The 16,914-nt window shown below is 39.3% G+C and overlaps 2 protein-coding genes across 2 annotated transcripts; one reads left to right on the top strand and one right to left on the bottom strand.

Moving 5' to 3' along the window:
- Positions 1–11,446: 11,446 nt before the first annotated feature.
- On the bottom strand, positions 11,447–13,306 carry LOC131692487 (deoxynucleotidyltransferase terminal-interacting protein 1). The gene is made up of 2 exons (XM_058979568.1): positions 12,932–13,306; positions 11,447–12,874 (listed from the first exon to the last, which is right to left on the bottom strand). Exons 1-2 carry the CDS (start codon positions 13,151–13,153, stop codon positions 11,690–11,692), a joined length of 1,407 nt encoding a protein of 468 aa, XP_058835551.1. The 5' UTR covers positions 13,154–13,306; the 3' UTR covers positions 11,447–11,689.
- Positions 13,307–14,973: 1,667 nt separating this feature from the next.
- Positions 14,974–16,373, top strand: LOC131692278 (snurportin-1). The gene is made up of 2 exons (XM_058979239.1): positions 14,974–15,109; positions 15,167–16,373. The coding sequence occupies exon 2, from the start codon at positions 15,168–15,170 to the stop codon at positions 16,281–16,283; it is 1,116 nt and encodes a 371-aa protein (XP_058835222.1). The 5' UTR covers positions 14,974–15,109; position 15,167; the 3' UTR covers positions 16,284–16,373.
- The last annotated feature ends 541 nt before the right edge of the window (positions 16,374–16,914 follow it).

Consider the following 16,914-nt stretch of genomic DNA (forward strand, 5'->3'; position numbering starts at 1 on the left):
TCAGATACAATATTGATTCTCATTACACTTACACACGCTCATGCGATAAAAAAAACGTCTGCAATGACATACAAACGCTCGAGCTTTTTGCGTTAATACAAACCCAGACGCAAACAGTTACAGATATCCACGCCCACGATATAAAATAAAAACATAAAAACATTCCTGCGATTAAGTCCACGTGTTGGCACTTCCAAATTTATAGATGCGGTTTCAAGTGCGATTATATAAACGCCCGTTCCCACGCGATCATGAATCGGCCACATCCGGAAGCCTCTACCCTCGGTCCTAACAGCTCTAGTTACAGTACATAGCCGTTACATAGCGGAATTCTCTAGTGAAATGAGAAAACTCATACCCTTATAGCTTCTGAACCTAGTCTGCTTCATCATCTCGTACAATTTAGAAGTCAAAAAATGCACCGCTTGGAAAAACCTGGGGTCTCAAACCTAAATACATCTATTGGATTTACACGACAATTGTACGTCTAATACTGTCATACGGATGCCTTGTGTGGTGGCAGAGGGGAGAGGTGGTGACAGTCCAGTCAAAGCTAAATCATTTGCAAAGAATGGCGCTCATGGCGTTGACTGGTGCTTTCACCACGACTCCGACTGCTGCTCTTGAGGCACTTCTAAATATCAAACCATTACTCACACTTAAAACAAGAAGCACTATCATGTGCATACAGACTGCAGGTTACTGGGCTTTGGAACAGTAATCATGTTGATCTTGCTACCAGTCATACACGATTGTGGTCACAAATGGTTACATGGGGTGAAGATATTCTTGCTCCCAGCGATATTACACTCACTTGTAGTTTTCCTTACAGAACATTCCATGTGAAGATTCCCTCTCGAGAGGAGTGGTTGTCTGGCTTTATGGAAAGACAACAACAAACGCAAGTGGTTTGTTACACCGACGGTTCTCTGATGGAGGGACGTGCTGGTGCTGGTGTCTACTGTCGTAAAATGAGATTGAAACAATCTCACTCACTAGGTAGATACTGTATTGTATTCCAAGCAGAAATCTTTGCGATTATGTGCGGGGTGCAATCGGCCCTTCAACTGAGTTTGTCCGACAGAGTTATAAACTTTTGCTCCGATAGTCAGGCTGCAATCAAGGCCCTTAGCTCAGACAAATCCCGGTCCAAGCTAGTGATCGCGTGCCGAACCTAAATCGAAGAACTAAGCATTGTCAACACTATCTACCTTGTCTGGGTGCCCGAACATTGCGGTATTACTGGAAATGAATGGGCTGACGAATTGGCCAGGGCAGGTTCAGCGATTGACGGATAAGGGCAAAAATACGGTCCTGGGCTTCGTCCGAGCACCGCAATTATTGGAGGAATCTACAAACGTGTCGCCAAACAAAGGCGTTTCTAGAACAACCATGCCCAGTGGTTTCGAAAAATCTCTTACATTTTTCGAAGCTCCACTGCGGCTGACCAGGGCTTTAACCGGCCACTGCAAACTCAATTATCACATAGCAACTATTCAGCGCGCTGAGTCTTTTCATGTGATCTTTGTGAATCCGACTACGGAACCTCATATCATCTGATATGCAACTGTCCAGCGGTAGCGCAATTGCGATTTCGAGTCTTCAGCCGTCCTTATATAAACGAAACCATGTTTGGACGACTGAAACTCAGAGACATACTAAAGTTTCTTATCCAATGTGGTAAAGAGCTTTAGGCTTATTCGCAGGCAAGTTGAACTACTTGTGAGTTTAACTTACCTGTTGTTTATTTTTGTTTTGTGCTGTTATTTTTCCCACCCTTCTAATTCTACTTCCCCACACCTCCCTGTCCTTTCCTTCCGCTCAGGAAATGATGAAAACACACGGCAAGGGACAAATCCCCGACTATGTACGGGGAACGTGTCATTACATTCTGATTCCTGATTCCATAGCGGAATTCTCTAGCGAAATAAGAAAACTCATACCCTTATAGCTTCTGAACCTAGTCTGCTTCCTTGTACGAGATGCAATTTAGAAGTAAAAAAATGCACCGCTTGTGAACTGCCCGTGCAGCTCCGCTATAGCGTGTATGTGTAAATTATACACACAACAGCATAGTCCCGTTGCCCCCCAAATGCGAGTGAAATGAGTAAACCACAAAATAAATTTAATACAATCGCGATTGACTTTTTGCCGCCCTGTCTTGATGTAAAGTGCGCGAAGTGAAACAGTTGATCAAGCTGAAAATGGAATTTGTGCTTACAAAAATGTAATACATACAACTACATCATACGGGACAAGTAGTACTAATAACGTTGAACTTCTTAGCCGAGGCAGAGTGTTTCGTAGCGAAGAACAACATGCAACACGACGTCGAATATGAAAACGTCAAAATCAAAATCCCCGTATATATTAGGGTGGCAGTTATTTTTGTGATTTTGCAATTTTGTCCATCACTGGTCAAAAAATGAACCAAAGCATCAAGCATTGAAATTTCAAATTTGAGCTAATTTGAACAAAATTGAAAAAAATTAACACGTGTCTCAAAGCGATAGAAGTTTTATATGGGAAATACATGCATTTTTCCATACGTTTAGTAGGAGAATATTAACTTTTTTTAAAGTCCAAATTTTGGAGTATGATATGCATAGTTCGTGCACACTTCAATCGCTTTGTGGCACGTGTTAAACTGGTCCAATTTAGCTCAAATTTCGCCAAAAAAAATTGAATAATTCTTTGGCCGGTAATGGACAAAATTCCAACATCGCAAAAATAACTGCCACCCTAGTATATATGGATGTTGATCTGACGGAAATTTACACAATTTAGCGCCACGTACTAACACCGATTATAACAAATGATTCATTTCGCAGTATGGAGAAGTAGAATCCGTAACAAACGAGACTTGGAGAAACTTTTTCCCTGACATTCTCAATGGTGCTTGGGGGTGCTGCAATTGCGTCTAAACCAACCTATTCCTTCCTACTTTACTTTAGAAAGCAGGTGTTAACTACACACAAAGCACCCTATGCACATACCCTGGACAGACGCCCATATGCCAGTGAATAACAAATCCGACCGTTGGGTAAACCTGAACCCCCTCTGGTATCGCGATTTGGAAGCACTACGCGAACTAATATCAATGTTGTCGTGTAGAGCATCGAAAATAATCATAATGGTAGTATGACAGCATTTTATTACTTTACATTGAGATGCTCAAACGACAATAAGTGTGTTTTTACACATTTTTGATTTGATTTTTGTGGATCATAGGCTACAGGATATTTCTGATTGTTAAAGTGATTGCATAAAAAATGTAAGTGGATTTAGATTCTTTGATTAAGGTCTTACAAGGAGCATAGATGAATTTAGTCCAACTTTTTTCATAATTTTTTTAATTGCATCGTAATGAAAAATGACGCGGTGGGGCAAATCCGACCTCTAAATAGTGGGGTAAATCCGACCGCTTTTTTGCTAAGAAAATGTTTATTTATTAAATCGAAATATATTTTTATTGTTACTATTTATTATTTTTTGCACAATGGTTCATAATTACAAACGAAAGACACAAAAACATGATGAATATAGTATTCGTCGAGCAATTACTTCGATGCAAGGGGGAATATCTCTACGTGCTACTGATCGTGATTTTGACATTCCAAGATTGACATTGAATTCCATTTTCTTCATGTTACAATTCAATAATATAACATTTATTGAATAATAATATCTGTACTAAATCATCCAAAAACATAGGCGGTCGGGTTTACCCCACCATTTTTGAAAACAGCAAAAATGAACGTTTTCGTAAAACTCTTGTATCTCAAATTTTTTCGAAGATACGAATAAAACGCTATATATAAATATAAAGTTGCCCAGAAGTCTATCCTTTAATTTGGTACATAAAACGACTTGATCCGATGTAAAATGAGCATATTACAGCCTAAACCATTTACTAGGTCGGATTTGCCCCACCTTACCCTACCTATCCGTCTTTCAATTTCATTGCTTTCCTTTCTCTTAGTCTTAAATTTGCCGAAAATAACCAAGAAAATCGATACAGTAATAATTATATTATTTATTTCTTTTTAATCTATTTGGAACTCTAAATTGAATTGTATCTCTTCAGAAAGGCGAATGACGCTCGAGGTTAAAGCCTTAATAATTAAATATGGGGAACTGAGCCAATTCGGACGGATCTGCGCAAAAGTACATCAAAGCTCTGAATTACCCCAACCCTGATCCAATTCGGGTAGCCCATTTCTTATAAATTTTTGCAATAGAGGTGCATTCCTATTTCGACCGCAGATATTTCTATTTATTATTTACTTAATTTCAGATTGTGAAATTAAAAATTTCCTTTAATATTTTAAGCTTTATAGTAAATATTCAATGTAAATTAGGAGCTGGCCCAAACCACATTTTTATGTTATAAAATAACATCAAAATCTGCCAACCAATTTGCAAAAACTTCTGTTTTCCTGACATTTCGATTGACTGTGCACACCTTTCTCTCAACGATTTCTCGCAACAGATTGCATACATGCCCAAAAAAGTCTGATTGGACAAACGCATATTCAACAATTCACACACTAATTAAGCGAAAACAGCTGGTAGTCTTACCCAAAGCAAGATATAATATAGAGGATATTATCCAACAAATAAAAAGTACAATAATGCACTTGTTCTAATTAATTATTATTGCTAACAAAAATCTCGTTATTTGGCGTACACATTTTTCAAAATGCATAGCTACATAACAGACAGCCTTGAAAATGATATACACGCTTTGCATAAAATTACCATTGCTGAGGAACAGCTGGGGGTACTATTTGGCCCAATTTCACTTAATAATAATAATAGCATCTGAACCGTGTACTAAAAATTAAACAACCCACTGACTACATTTTCAAGCTCACATGAATTGACCACACGGTTGTACAATAGAATTGACACTTTGCGATCATCCACGCATCCACGTCCATGATCTGGCACACATAAATACTATAAAAACCAACCGGCATGGTTAAGTGAACGTTTCTGCACTTAAAAATTCATAAACGCGGTCTTAAGTGCAAACATACAAACGCTTTTTCCCGCGCAACAATGAATCGTTCACGTCCGGAAGCTCCCATCCTCGTTCCTAGAAGCCCAAGTATATGAAATTCTCAAAAAATTGAACACAAACTCATATACACCTGACAGCAAGTTTCTGGATAATCTGGGGATGTAGTTGAACTCACTTGCTTTTACCATCTGAATCGTACTGCCAAACTAAACATTAGAATAGCGATCTGCAACTAATTTTCAAAACCCCACGTGAATAAGCACACGATGACACGTTATACAATCTAGTTTATACACGCGAAATTGCATGTACGCGACATACAAACAACCACGCGATAGAACACGTTAACATACACACACTCGAGCCCTTAGCGATAACACAAATCTCGATCATGCAATCCCGATCATCCACTCAAACCTCCGCTCGCGATCTCACAAACATAAAAATGCCTCAGTGACTAAGGTAACGTGTAAGCTCGTATGAACTTAAACACACGGTTTTAAGCAGCAATATTTAAGCGCCGCCATTAAGTATATGCCTTCAGTTGGATCATTCCCAAAAAAATGACGCTTATATACACCAAACAACAATTTTCAGGCCGCACCGGCCGAATAGTCTCTTCTAGCATTTGAACGGTAGGAAGATGCAAAAGGCCACATACCTTTTTTTCTAAAGGTTTATTTGACACAGCTCAATGCGTTAGCACAACTGAGCCGTGGATCTTTTAGAATAAGTTTTTACAATAAGTAAAAATAAAAAAAAACACTAAAAATGTCTCTTTGTCAGATCTTGTTGACGCAGTTTGCTGCTGCGTGTTGAGATCCATTTCCCTGGCGGTGAAGCATTAGTTACCTTACCCGCCGCAGCTGGGGGGTCATTCAGTCTACCTTCTCTCACGTTATCGTTCACGTCCATGTCATCATCGGTACTACTTTCTTGCTGTTCACGGTTAGAAGCACTCATTTGTTTCTTGTTCTTACGGATCGCTGTTGTAAGTCCGTCTTCATCGGTATTAGCGATGACGACGATAATTTTTTTTATTTATGTACGCAAATTTTCTATACAAACAAGATGTAGAATCATGGATGTTTAGTTTGTATGAAACGAGATTGTTCAGCAGGGGCGAATCTAGAAAAAAAATCGGAGAGGGTCTGAAATTTCGATTTTGAAATTGTCATTGTACAATACCATATCACAACCTCATTTAATTTAACCTCATTTAATTATAATCAGTTTTGGTGGTCGAATCTGGTTGAGCATAATTTTGAGCTTAGAACGAATTTAAAAAAGAAACTTATTTATAATTTCTCAACAAGTTAAGAGTCCGGGTTAAGTAAGGATCAACAGTAAATCCGCCACTGTTGAGCGTTACTTAATCTGATTTTGATCGTTTAGCTACCCATTTTAAACTATTGGTTCTACACACCAAAAAAAATCTGAATGTTATCGTTGACGTAATTGCAAACATGACACAATTGAACAAACCGTAATTTACGAAATGACGGAACATTACCATGTACCGTTTAATTTTACATGTAACATATGCTTTACATGCGCAATGACATAAAATTACACTTCCTACCATTCAGAACAAACACTGTATGTGGAGTAAAATTACATGATTTACAAAATTAAACGTCATGTAAAATTAAAATCAAACGTAAAACTAAGTTATTTTTGATGCTCGTATATGTCAGGGTCAGGAGACGTAAATTTACACTATTTTTTCTAGGTGTGTAGCAACGCCTGTTATCGATGTAAAACACATTTACTCAAACGCGCACAATTCGTGTCTTGAATACCACCATTTATTTCGAAGTTTTCTCTAATCCGAAAAAGAGGTGAATGACCCTAAGGTTAAAACCTCTATCATCAAAACGAAATTAACATCACATAACACATGCTGTTGACATTTGTATTTGTTTCATGCTTTATACTGGAGTCAATCAAAATAAAGATGTATTATTTTTGTCATGTAGCGTACATCTAGGAGTAATCATGCACCTACACAATTGCATGAGCGGTTTCGTTGAAGGAACATTGACGATTATTTTATTCAGTTTAAACAAATCCAATGCATATTCAAATATGGCGATTAAATTACACATCATCAAAAAGAAACTTATCGACAAGTGGCCAACCCGCGATTACAAAAGTGGCAACAGTCCGGTGTTTCTCCCTATTAAAATTGCGGCGGATAGGAGAAAGTAGATAATAACAGACACCTTAAGGTTAAATTATACACAATCACTAAGCTGAAGTCATATTCTATTAATATAGGTTGTGAAAAAAAGGCTGAGAATTATAGATGTAGTCGGAAATGATGATAAAATGTTACAGATAGAGTGTGCCACACTGCTATATTTCTTCTTTCCCCTACAACCACAGCGAACAGACATCAATGATCGAACAAATATATTAATAAAACGTGTAAACATTTGAATTAATATACGATAAAACACTAGCGCCGCCACACAAACTTATCCCAACTATCCGTCAAATCCATTCCGGAACCGATTCGAAATTCTGAACGGATTCAGTATGGAATCTGGCTCAAAGAAAACAACCGATTCCGACTCAATCGATTGATGCATTTGATCTGGAATTCATACTAAATCCACTCAGAAGTCCGAACCGATTCCGGAATCGTTTGACTGGGTTGAGGTATAACCGCTGTCAATTCAGTCGAACTGAGCTACTAAAAAACATACCGACAGCAGCGCACCTGGTGGAGATATCCCAACTATCTTCGAAAACGTTAAGGATTTTTACACAAAGCTGAAGATGGGCGTCTGTTTCCCACTGAGAAGCCCAAAAAATTGCTTCAAAATCGTTCAACACGGGTCCAAACATGGACGTCTGTTGAACGGATATTTGGTCCAACGAACGTCATTCATTGGACGATTTTGGAACCAACCTTTCTTAGAGGGTTTCTATACGAAAACGGTTTTATGGGGTACTCCAGAACCAAAATCGCTCTAATATGCCTAAATTTTATCGATTTATTCAAAAATCATTCTTAAAGTAGCCTGTTCAAAAATATTTTTGTTTTGTCTATTTTGTTATGTAATATTAACTTTTATGTTTAAATTAAATTTTCATTTTCTATAAAACAAGTCTTTAAAATGCGTCAAAATCCCCCTTTTCTTAAATATTGCTATAACTCCGGTAGTTTCTAACCGATTTTGACCATCTATGCGCCGTTGTGAAGATTAATAAATTGCCCTTTAAACAAATAGTAAATTATTCAAAAACCGGTGAAAAGTGTATTTACTGCGATGCTTTTTTGAACACCTAACGTCAATACAAACAGTAAAAATACAGCAATATGCGGTAACGGAGATAAAACAGGAAGGCATCGAAGGAACAGGTAGAGCTGGTGAATTGTACGTGTATATAGAGTAAGTATGTTCCAGAGCTTGGGCTTCAGAAAATGACGAATCGAGCGCGGTGCATATTATATTCAAATAATTTTCTCGAACTTGTTTTATCTCTTTCATTCTCAAAAGCAAAAATAACGATATCGTTCCAAGCGCATTTTCTAGTTACATTGCTATAGTAGCTTTATTATATCAAATAACTGATCCTATCGTTCAGCATTGTTGAAACTTATACAATTTTATGCAAGTTTCTCGTTTACTATGTATCAATTCTTTGCTTTTAAAAAAAAGATATAATAAATTTTCCGAATTATGTACACATAACAAAACACTGCCGTAAACGGCTTTGTGGGGTACATTTGTACCCCAGACAAACACGCTTAGGGCACCATTAAGTTGATCAAATAAAACAAATAGGTTGCACCTGCTTTAATGGATGTTTAATAATCAAATTGATTTATGATAAAATTTGCTTGCAATTGAAAAAACTGTTACGGAATAACAGGGATTTCAAATAGCTCTGGGGTACACATGTACCTCACAAAACCTAGGGTTAATGGAGAAAAATTTGGAGAAAATTGTTTGAAACCACCTCAGCGCGTAAAAAGCACAAAACCTGTAACTAAATCTGTAACTAAATCTGTTAAGAGTTTCGACTTCGTCTCATCAGAATCTGACACTAACTTCGTGACAGGACAAAGCTAGCGTGGTTCTGTCACTAGGTTAGTGTCGGATTCTCTTGAGACGACATCGAAGCGCAAGCGTTTCTGTTCTGTTGAGACGAAATCGAAGCGTTTTTAAATGACATCAGCAAGTAGCAACTTGTCGCTACCCGGCTTTGCGATCGGCCAACAGATTGCCAACAATCGGTGTACGGACATTGTGTGCAAACTTGGGTGCAATGGTTATCTCCGTATGAAGTGCGATGGTGATTTGTAACATATGTTTTTTCGAATGTTTACACAGGTTTTCCGGACAAAATGTTCTAGCTTCTGTCTTTAAATTTACCTCTACGTCCCCTCCTTCAAATGAGGTCTGAGGTTCGCAGCTTTAAGGTTGCACAGAGAATGCGCAAAATTCGCAAACGAAAAAAGCAGTTTCGCAGTTAAAAAACAAGAGCTCATATAGTGATTTCAAAATGGCCGCCATCATTCATCCTGTAATTGGAATATCCTAGTGTTTTAACTGGTATTTGTTTGAATGTATACACAAGTATTATGACCTTTACTAGAATCGGTTGTGTCACTGGAAGCGGAATCACAGACTAACAGACATAACACTCGAAAATAATGCTTCGCCCATTTTAACGGTCATTTTATATATATATTTGTAGTTGCGACTGTGGCCGCTTTTGAAATTATGGTGCTACATATGAACAAGATTATAGGGGATAGACCACTAGTGAAAAATTGTTCCCAAGCCTGAGGGGTAACCCACCAGCAAATAAGTGTTTGGGACCGTGAATAAAAGGTGGTGCTAGTGTTCTGGGAAAATTGCCGGATCGATATTTTTTAAGCGAATTCCCTCATAGTGTTATGTCTGTTAGTCTGTGCCGGAATACAGAATAGAACCAGCCAGCATTCCGGCTCATTTTCCGGGTGAACTTAACAGGGTATATGTGATGGTGATTTTGTATGTATTTTCATTAACATGTTTACACAGGTTTTTCACGATAGCTTGTTCTTGCTTATATGTCTGTTTTCTGTGGTATAACCCACACAGAATGATATGATACTTTCGCAATCCGCTAGCTCCTTTGCAAGTGTCATTTACAAACCTTTGGTAGATCTGATAAAGACACCTATATAGTCGTTTTATTCTCACGGGTTTAGGAATATTATTGTTCCAAAATAAAAGTCTATTTAGAAAATATTGTTGTAATAGTTTCGTTCCTAGAAAGATCCTAGTTCCTAGAAAAAACTGAGATATCAACACACAGTAATATTGAGCGAATGAGACAAAATATTTTGAGATCGTCTGCGAAGGAGTCTTAAACACTAAATACATGTCATTGAAGTACAGCAGAAAGATCAGCCGTCCAAAAAAGCTTCCCTGGGCTATTCCTAATATAGAATTTGATGTAGAGGTAATCTCCAATGATAACCATTCTCTCACTCTCGATCGAAACGACTGCAAAACCTACCGTTCCATCCGTCCTTCCAAATTTCTCCATTTCAGCATATTGTGGTACACTATCAAAAGCGGCATAGGTCGGTTTAAATAATATCAATTTGAGTGGGAAATTCAATACCCTCTGTTATGTAGGATGTTTGACTCGGTAGGCTTCTTGCTGTTCTACTTTCGCCATGTTGATCGTCGATTAGATACTGGTTGCAATGAATCTGAAGTGGTTCCATAATCACCAGTTCGACACAACGATCAATGAAATTACACCACTATAGTTGCCCATGTCAAGAAAGACAAATGGCTGGCCAATGGGACACCATGTTTTATACCAACTCCTCCGGATCAGGCGAGACAATCGCTTACCACTAACAGTGTATTCTATCCCACCCTTAGTTTCAACGTGATTGAAAGAAAATTTTGAGGAAACGATGAAAATGAAAAATAAATTAACTTTCACTGGTGCCAAATTTTAAACTTAGTTTCCTGTTTCTGCTTAAATTTACCGAAACCAACATTCAGTTTCAATCGGCTCGATGACAAGGATATGGCGATGTACAGACTTTGACAGTAGTCAGCATTTGGTGGGCCTAGCGAGCCTAGTCCACGCTCTTACATTGGGTTGTATTGATATTCCCTTGTTGAAACCTCATTAGCGACTGTGAGGTCGAATCATCGGATTCCTTGCTCCGTGCAAAAATCGCGGAAGACACCATAGTTTTCTTCCCAGCTGATGCCACTTTTTTTTTTGGCTGTCGGTTCATCCTCCACAGCGCGAATGGCTAATGTTTTTGGATGCTTTCCAATTAGCAGGGGAAGAAAAATTCTACATCTATCTAAACCGACAAATCTATTCATTAATAACACGTAAACGGCACTGATTAGATCATTAGATTTATTGATTCATATACCAGTGATCATTTAATACATATAAAGCACAGTACAGACAGCACACATACAAGAAGTATAGACATAAACTCAAACACTCAGCTTAAACGCGGCTCCGTCGGTACCGACTATCACTTTTTAAATACTTAACTATTAACAGCGTTTGATAAATCGTTTTTACACCCTGATATGTACATATCGAACATTTCTACCACTATCCAGTAACTTCATGGTATCGTTAAAAAATAGTGAACTTTCAAGTTATGTTGATTCAAGTCTTCGTTTCTCCACTGGCACCAGCTGATGTGTCCAGTCCGATGACGTTCGTCCCTGCAGAACTTGCCGTGGTTACAATTTCCGGCATCGTTGAACCAGCACTTGATTGCGGCGATGCCAGCAGTGCCGTCAGTGTGGCATGCGAGGAACTTAAAGATGATACACGTGGCCTTGGCGGAATGATGATTGGGATCGGGGCCGGCGGTGTTGAAACTTGTGCGATCGGTTTGATCGTCGATTCCGCACTGTCTTTGATCAATTTCTGCACCTTGGCATAGACGGATTCGGTTAGTTTGAAACCTTGCAAATCGGTTAGCTTCAAGTAGGGGTTGTTGGAATATTCTGCGTTTCGTTCGGCCAGTTTCTTGACTTCGTCCAAAACGAGCAGAAAGAAGCGACCGTTACGGTTTAGAGGGGAAATCTGTTTCTGCTGCAGTAGCCATTCGCGGTCCTGATTGTCCGGACAGTATCGTAAGATCTCCGGGTGCTTGTTCGCTAATCGGTCACGGAAGTCTGCCACTCCCAAAGCTCGGCCTGCTTTGAAATCCAGAATAAATAATGTTTCCGGACTGATAGTTGTCGTGTAAACGGTGGGATTCAATACCGACGGTCTGATCTGATACGGAAGGGATCCTTGTACGTTTCCTAGGGACTGAAGAATTGAGTGTTGATTTTGAGAGTAGACAGAACCTTGTAGGAAGTATTGACGCTTAAATGTATCTGGTTGATTTGGCTCTGGTAGTTTTCTTTTTAGAGCCTGCTGAAGAAGGCTTGTCGTTCCGGATGGGACTGTATTGTCGGTGCTGGAATCGGAATCACTCAGCTCCATTCCTGGTGTATTCGCTCTTGATAGGGAGGTCTCTGCTGGCGATGATATTTGCCTAACGTATTGAGCTTTACTGGCTTCCAGTAACGAGCAGTAGATAGTTTTAAGTGTCTCTTCAGAGATTGCATTCTCTCCTAAATTTTCCTTGATGTTCTTGATGGCAGGAACAAAAAACAACGAGCTGAACTTTTTGATAACGACATCCATTTCTTTGTCAAATAGATACTGGATGTTAGACCGAAGCAATTCCAATGATTTCAGTGCAGCATCGTTGGATGATTGACTCGCGTATGAACGGCCAGAATAGCGCATTTTCAGAACTTCCAACATGGCATCGCCACTTAATTTTGGTCGCTGCAAAAGTAAAAGCCTTCGTATATTTATATTTAACAAATTACACACCAGTCTAACCTGCTGTTTTCCGCCACCAGCCCCGTTGTTTCCACTTTGTTGGAGATTTGCTGAGCTGTTACATTCCGACTCAGATGTGCCCACCACCACACTTGGTACCACTAATTCAGAGGAACTTGTTGCTGCGTGGGTGCTGACGCAATTGTTGTTGTTGTTATTGTTTGCAAAAGTATTACTGCCCGATGTTGAGGGAGATGAACGCCAAACCCGTTGGATGACCATCCTGATTTTGCCAGCAGTTTATTCAACTACACCTGGACTGGTGGGAATCCTTTTGTACACGTGATTACCTGTGATTGGGGATTAACGCCTGAAAATATGCAAAAAACTAGTGGAGTGGTTGGAAAAAGTGGACAATCGCCAAAAGTTAGACTATCGTATGACAGCCTATGGATTACCATAAGGTGTTTTGCATTGGAAAGTTGTCCTGAAAATTTCAGACGTTTCGAAGTTCGGGCTGCCAATATGTCTTATGAAATGTATTTCTAGGTAATGTTTTCACAAGGTCATAAGAGACAAAAGTAAACTTGCCGAGTTATTTACAACATAGAGTACTTTAAAGTCTGTAGCTGCATTGGGGTGTTCAACGATTTGTTTTTCTCCACCTGTCATAGTACTCCGGCTCCAGTGACACAATTGATTCTAATTAGAAACGATTGTGTTACTTAAGCCGGAATACTAGCTAGAACCAGCCAGCATTCCAGCTCATTTTAGGATTGAACGTACTGGGTATGGTTATAAGGGACCGTCCATAAATGACGTAGCATTTTTTAACGATTTTTAACGCCACCCTCCCCCATCGTTGCATTTCGTCACAAACCTCTAAGTACCCTCCCTGGTAATTACGTAGCTTGACGGTAACTCTCCCCTCCCCCCCCCCTTGTCTCCGTAAAATTTAAAAAAAATGTTAGTTTTTCCCCTTTAAAAAAGCTACGTAGCATGCACATGACCCCTACCCCCCTGTCATCATACATCATCACAAAATACAAAACTCCCCCATATAATGCTATGTCATTTATGGATGATCCCTAAGAGTAGATTCAACTTGAAAAATTATTTTTTTCTAAGAATGTACGAACAGTGGTGCGTAAATCGAAAATGAAATAAGTAGTTTTTTTTCTACACCGTGAACTCAGCTCCGTGAATACCGTCTGTTGCCTGAAGCTGCCACGGAGCGCCAGTAGCACTAGCTACATTTTAAATGCTTAAGGTCTGTTCACATGAACAGTACAATATAGTTTGAAAATGGAATTAAATATTGACAACATGGAAAAAATCATGCTTTTTCCCCATAAAATACGAATGCGCTTACCACATGAAAACCAGCTAAACACATCAAAATAAAGTTTGTTTGTATTCGACAAGTTTCAAACCAGCCAGCATTCCGGCTTATTTTCCGACTGAACTTTACTGGGTACCGTCCACGAATATAGCACGCCTATCCCATTTGTATTGAACTGACATAAGACAACATCTCAGCGGGTACACAAATTATGGGCCCCACTGACAGTTCAAATTGTTCTACTTGTTTTGCTCGAAGCTCGATTCTCACTAGTCAGATACCGTACGGCATGAATCACTTTTTAAATATTTGTTAAAAAGCGAAAATATTGGATAGATAATTAAAGAAGTGTGTTGTTTTGGACATGTCGGTGAATAACAAAAACTTTACACCATGGTGCACCAACAAATTAAACGAACTCGACTATCACAAAATTGTGTCGAATGAAATTGATTCTGTTTATTGTGGATCGACCCTAAAACGACGCTTTAGATGTTGGCATAGAAATCATGGCGGCTTAGCAGATACCTGGTATAGAGCACTCTAGTTAGAGTGTGGCCAAGAGGCCATGACGTATCCAAACGAACATGGAGTTTGACGTATACACAATAGAAATACGTCAAATTTCATGTTCGTTTGGATACGTCATGGCCTCTTGGCCACACTCTAACTAGAGTGCTCTAACCTGGTACCGTTATTCTAATTCGGCTGGCATGAGTTACAAATTTCACATATTTTGAAATTTGGCATCACTGCGTCTATACGTCTTATTTTGTTTCGACCGTCGACAATCGGAAATAAATAAAAATAAAATACCTACCTATCCGCTTCTCTATACAGCTCTTTTGCGGTTGGGAATTACTACTGTATATAGATTTTGTTTCTGAATGTGAAAGGTAGAGTTTGTTGGACATTTTCAAAGTGTTAATAATAGCTGCTTAAAACATTCCCAGAATGACTGACTCAGACGATAGTACCTCCCGGTTTACTGATCTGTACAAAAACAACTCCCGCAAGGAGCACCACCAATCGGAACGCCGCCGGACACTGCTGGAGGAGCAGAAACGCCTTCGCCAGACTGAAATCGACAGTTCCCGTCGCGGGCTACTGGAACTGATCGAAACGGAGGCCGCTGACTCGGAATGTTCGTTCGGTCAGCAGCAACGCCATAAACCACGGGTTTGGTTTAGCAAACTCTATCGTGACAAGGTACAGCTCTCCGAGTGGATGTACGAACGACCGGATGATTTGGAAAATTGGTTTATGGTGCCATGTCCGGTGGGAACTAGATGTTTACTGGTAATTCGACGGGGGCTAGCTGTAGCCTACGACAAAAATGGACGATCGATGACGAGATTTGCAACCAGATTGGGGAAGAAGCATCGGGTGACCGTGTTGGATTGTTTCCTGACCAAGGACCGTATTTTCTATGCCATTGACTTGTTGGTTTACAACGAAATGGACCTGGTGCAGTGTGATTGCCGGTTTCGATTTCTCTGGCTGCGTTCCAAGTTGGAGGAGGATGCAGTACCGGATCAAATATGTAATTCCAAGGAATCCGGTTGGCGATTGGAAGTTCTACCATTGTACGACTTTAGTAAGCCGAATCAAGTAGCGGATTGCCTTTCTCTCTTTCCAGCGTTCAACGAGAAAGGTACTCGACTTGATGGATTGCTGTTTTATCACAAAGATTCCAACTACATCTACGGCAGGACGCCATTAGTTACGTGGCTGTTTCCCTTCATGGTACCGGATTTGCTTGGCGAAAGTTGGCGTCCAACTATGAACCACCGGTATTTTCAACAAATACCAGCCGATTACTCGCAGTTAGGCTACCGAGCCTACATGGACGAGTTCGATGCTAAACTGGCACGAAAGCGATCACGCAGAAATCATGCACAGCAAACCGGTGGAGATATGGTACAAGATACCGATGAAAGCACTTGTACCGAGGATTTGACCGCGTGGGAACAAATGGAAGCGGTAACTACGATAAATGAGAGCTATGAAGATGAAGATTGGCAACGGAAGGAACTGGATGAAATTCGAAGACTGGAAATGGAAGGATAAATTTGCATTCGTTTGCAGTTTTAGATTAGATCATACTGGTTACCTGTGATTGTTCCCACGAAATAAATCTGTTTGATAACTATCGCCTAAGTACCGCTTTTGAGAAAAAAAAATGATAAACTAGGAAATTCGAAGTTGCTTGGGTGTTGGGAGGGATATATATGTATTGCGTTATGAGGGGTATTAAATTTTCCACATCCTACCATAAAATTCATTCACCGGAATGTGTTTTAACAAAGTTTTTGAAAGCAGTTCTTAACTGCGTTTTCGTTGATTTTTTTTTCTGATTAGGCGGTCAGCAAAAATATTGCTTTGTTAGACCCGCCCATTTTCTATCCAAAAATTCAACATACGTAAAATAAACGGCATGTATAAATTTCTCTTCATTCATGTAGGTCCTTATTAAGATTTGTTAGATCTAACTGATCCCTTCGTTAAAAACCAACATAATCTTTGTTTAATTTCAACTAAATTTGAGTTTTCTCTCCTTTGGTTAATACCAGTTGTTTTTTTTTCTTCGGTTTAACTTATCATGATTTTGTTGTTTCAAACGAAATATTTTTTGAAACAATAAGTCAACAAATGAATTTGTTGGTAATTTCAAGCAATAGCATTGATTGAACCAAATCTG

The sequence above is a fragment of the Topomyia yanbarensis genome, chromosome 3 (genome assembly GCF_030247195.1).
Source record: "Topomyia yanbarensis strain Yona2022 chromosome 3, ASM3024719v1, whole genome shotgun sequence".
Taxonomy (NCBI): Eukaryota; Metazoa; Arthropoda; class Insecta; order Diptera; family Culicidae; genus Topomyia; species Topomyia yanbarensis.

Coding starts and splice junctions, on each gene's coding strand:
- LOC131692278 (XM_058979239.1), top strand. CDS start 15,168: ATGACTGACTCAGACGATAGTACCTCCCGGTTTACTGATCTGTACAAA.
- LOC131692487 (XM_058979568.1), bottom strand. CDS start 13,153: ATGGTCATCCAACGGGTTTGGCGTTCATCTCCCTCAACATCGGGCAGT. Junction 12,875..12,931: donor CTGGTGGCGGAAAACAGCAG/GTTAGACTGGTG, acceptor TTACTTTTGCAG/CGACCAAAATTAAGTGGCGA.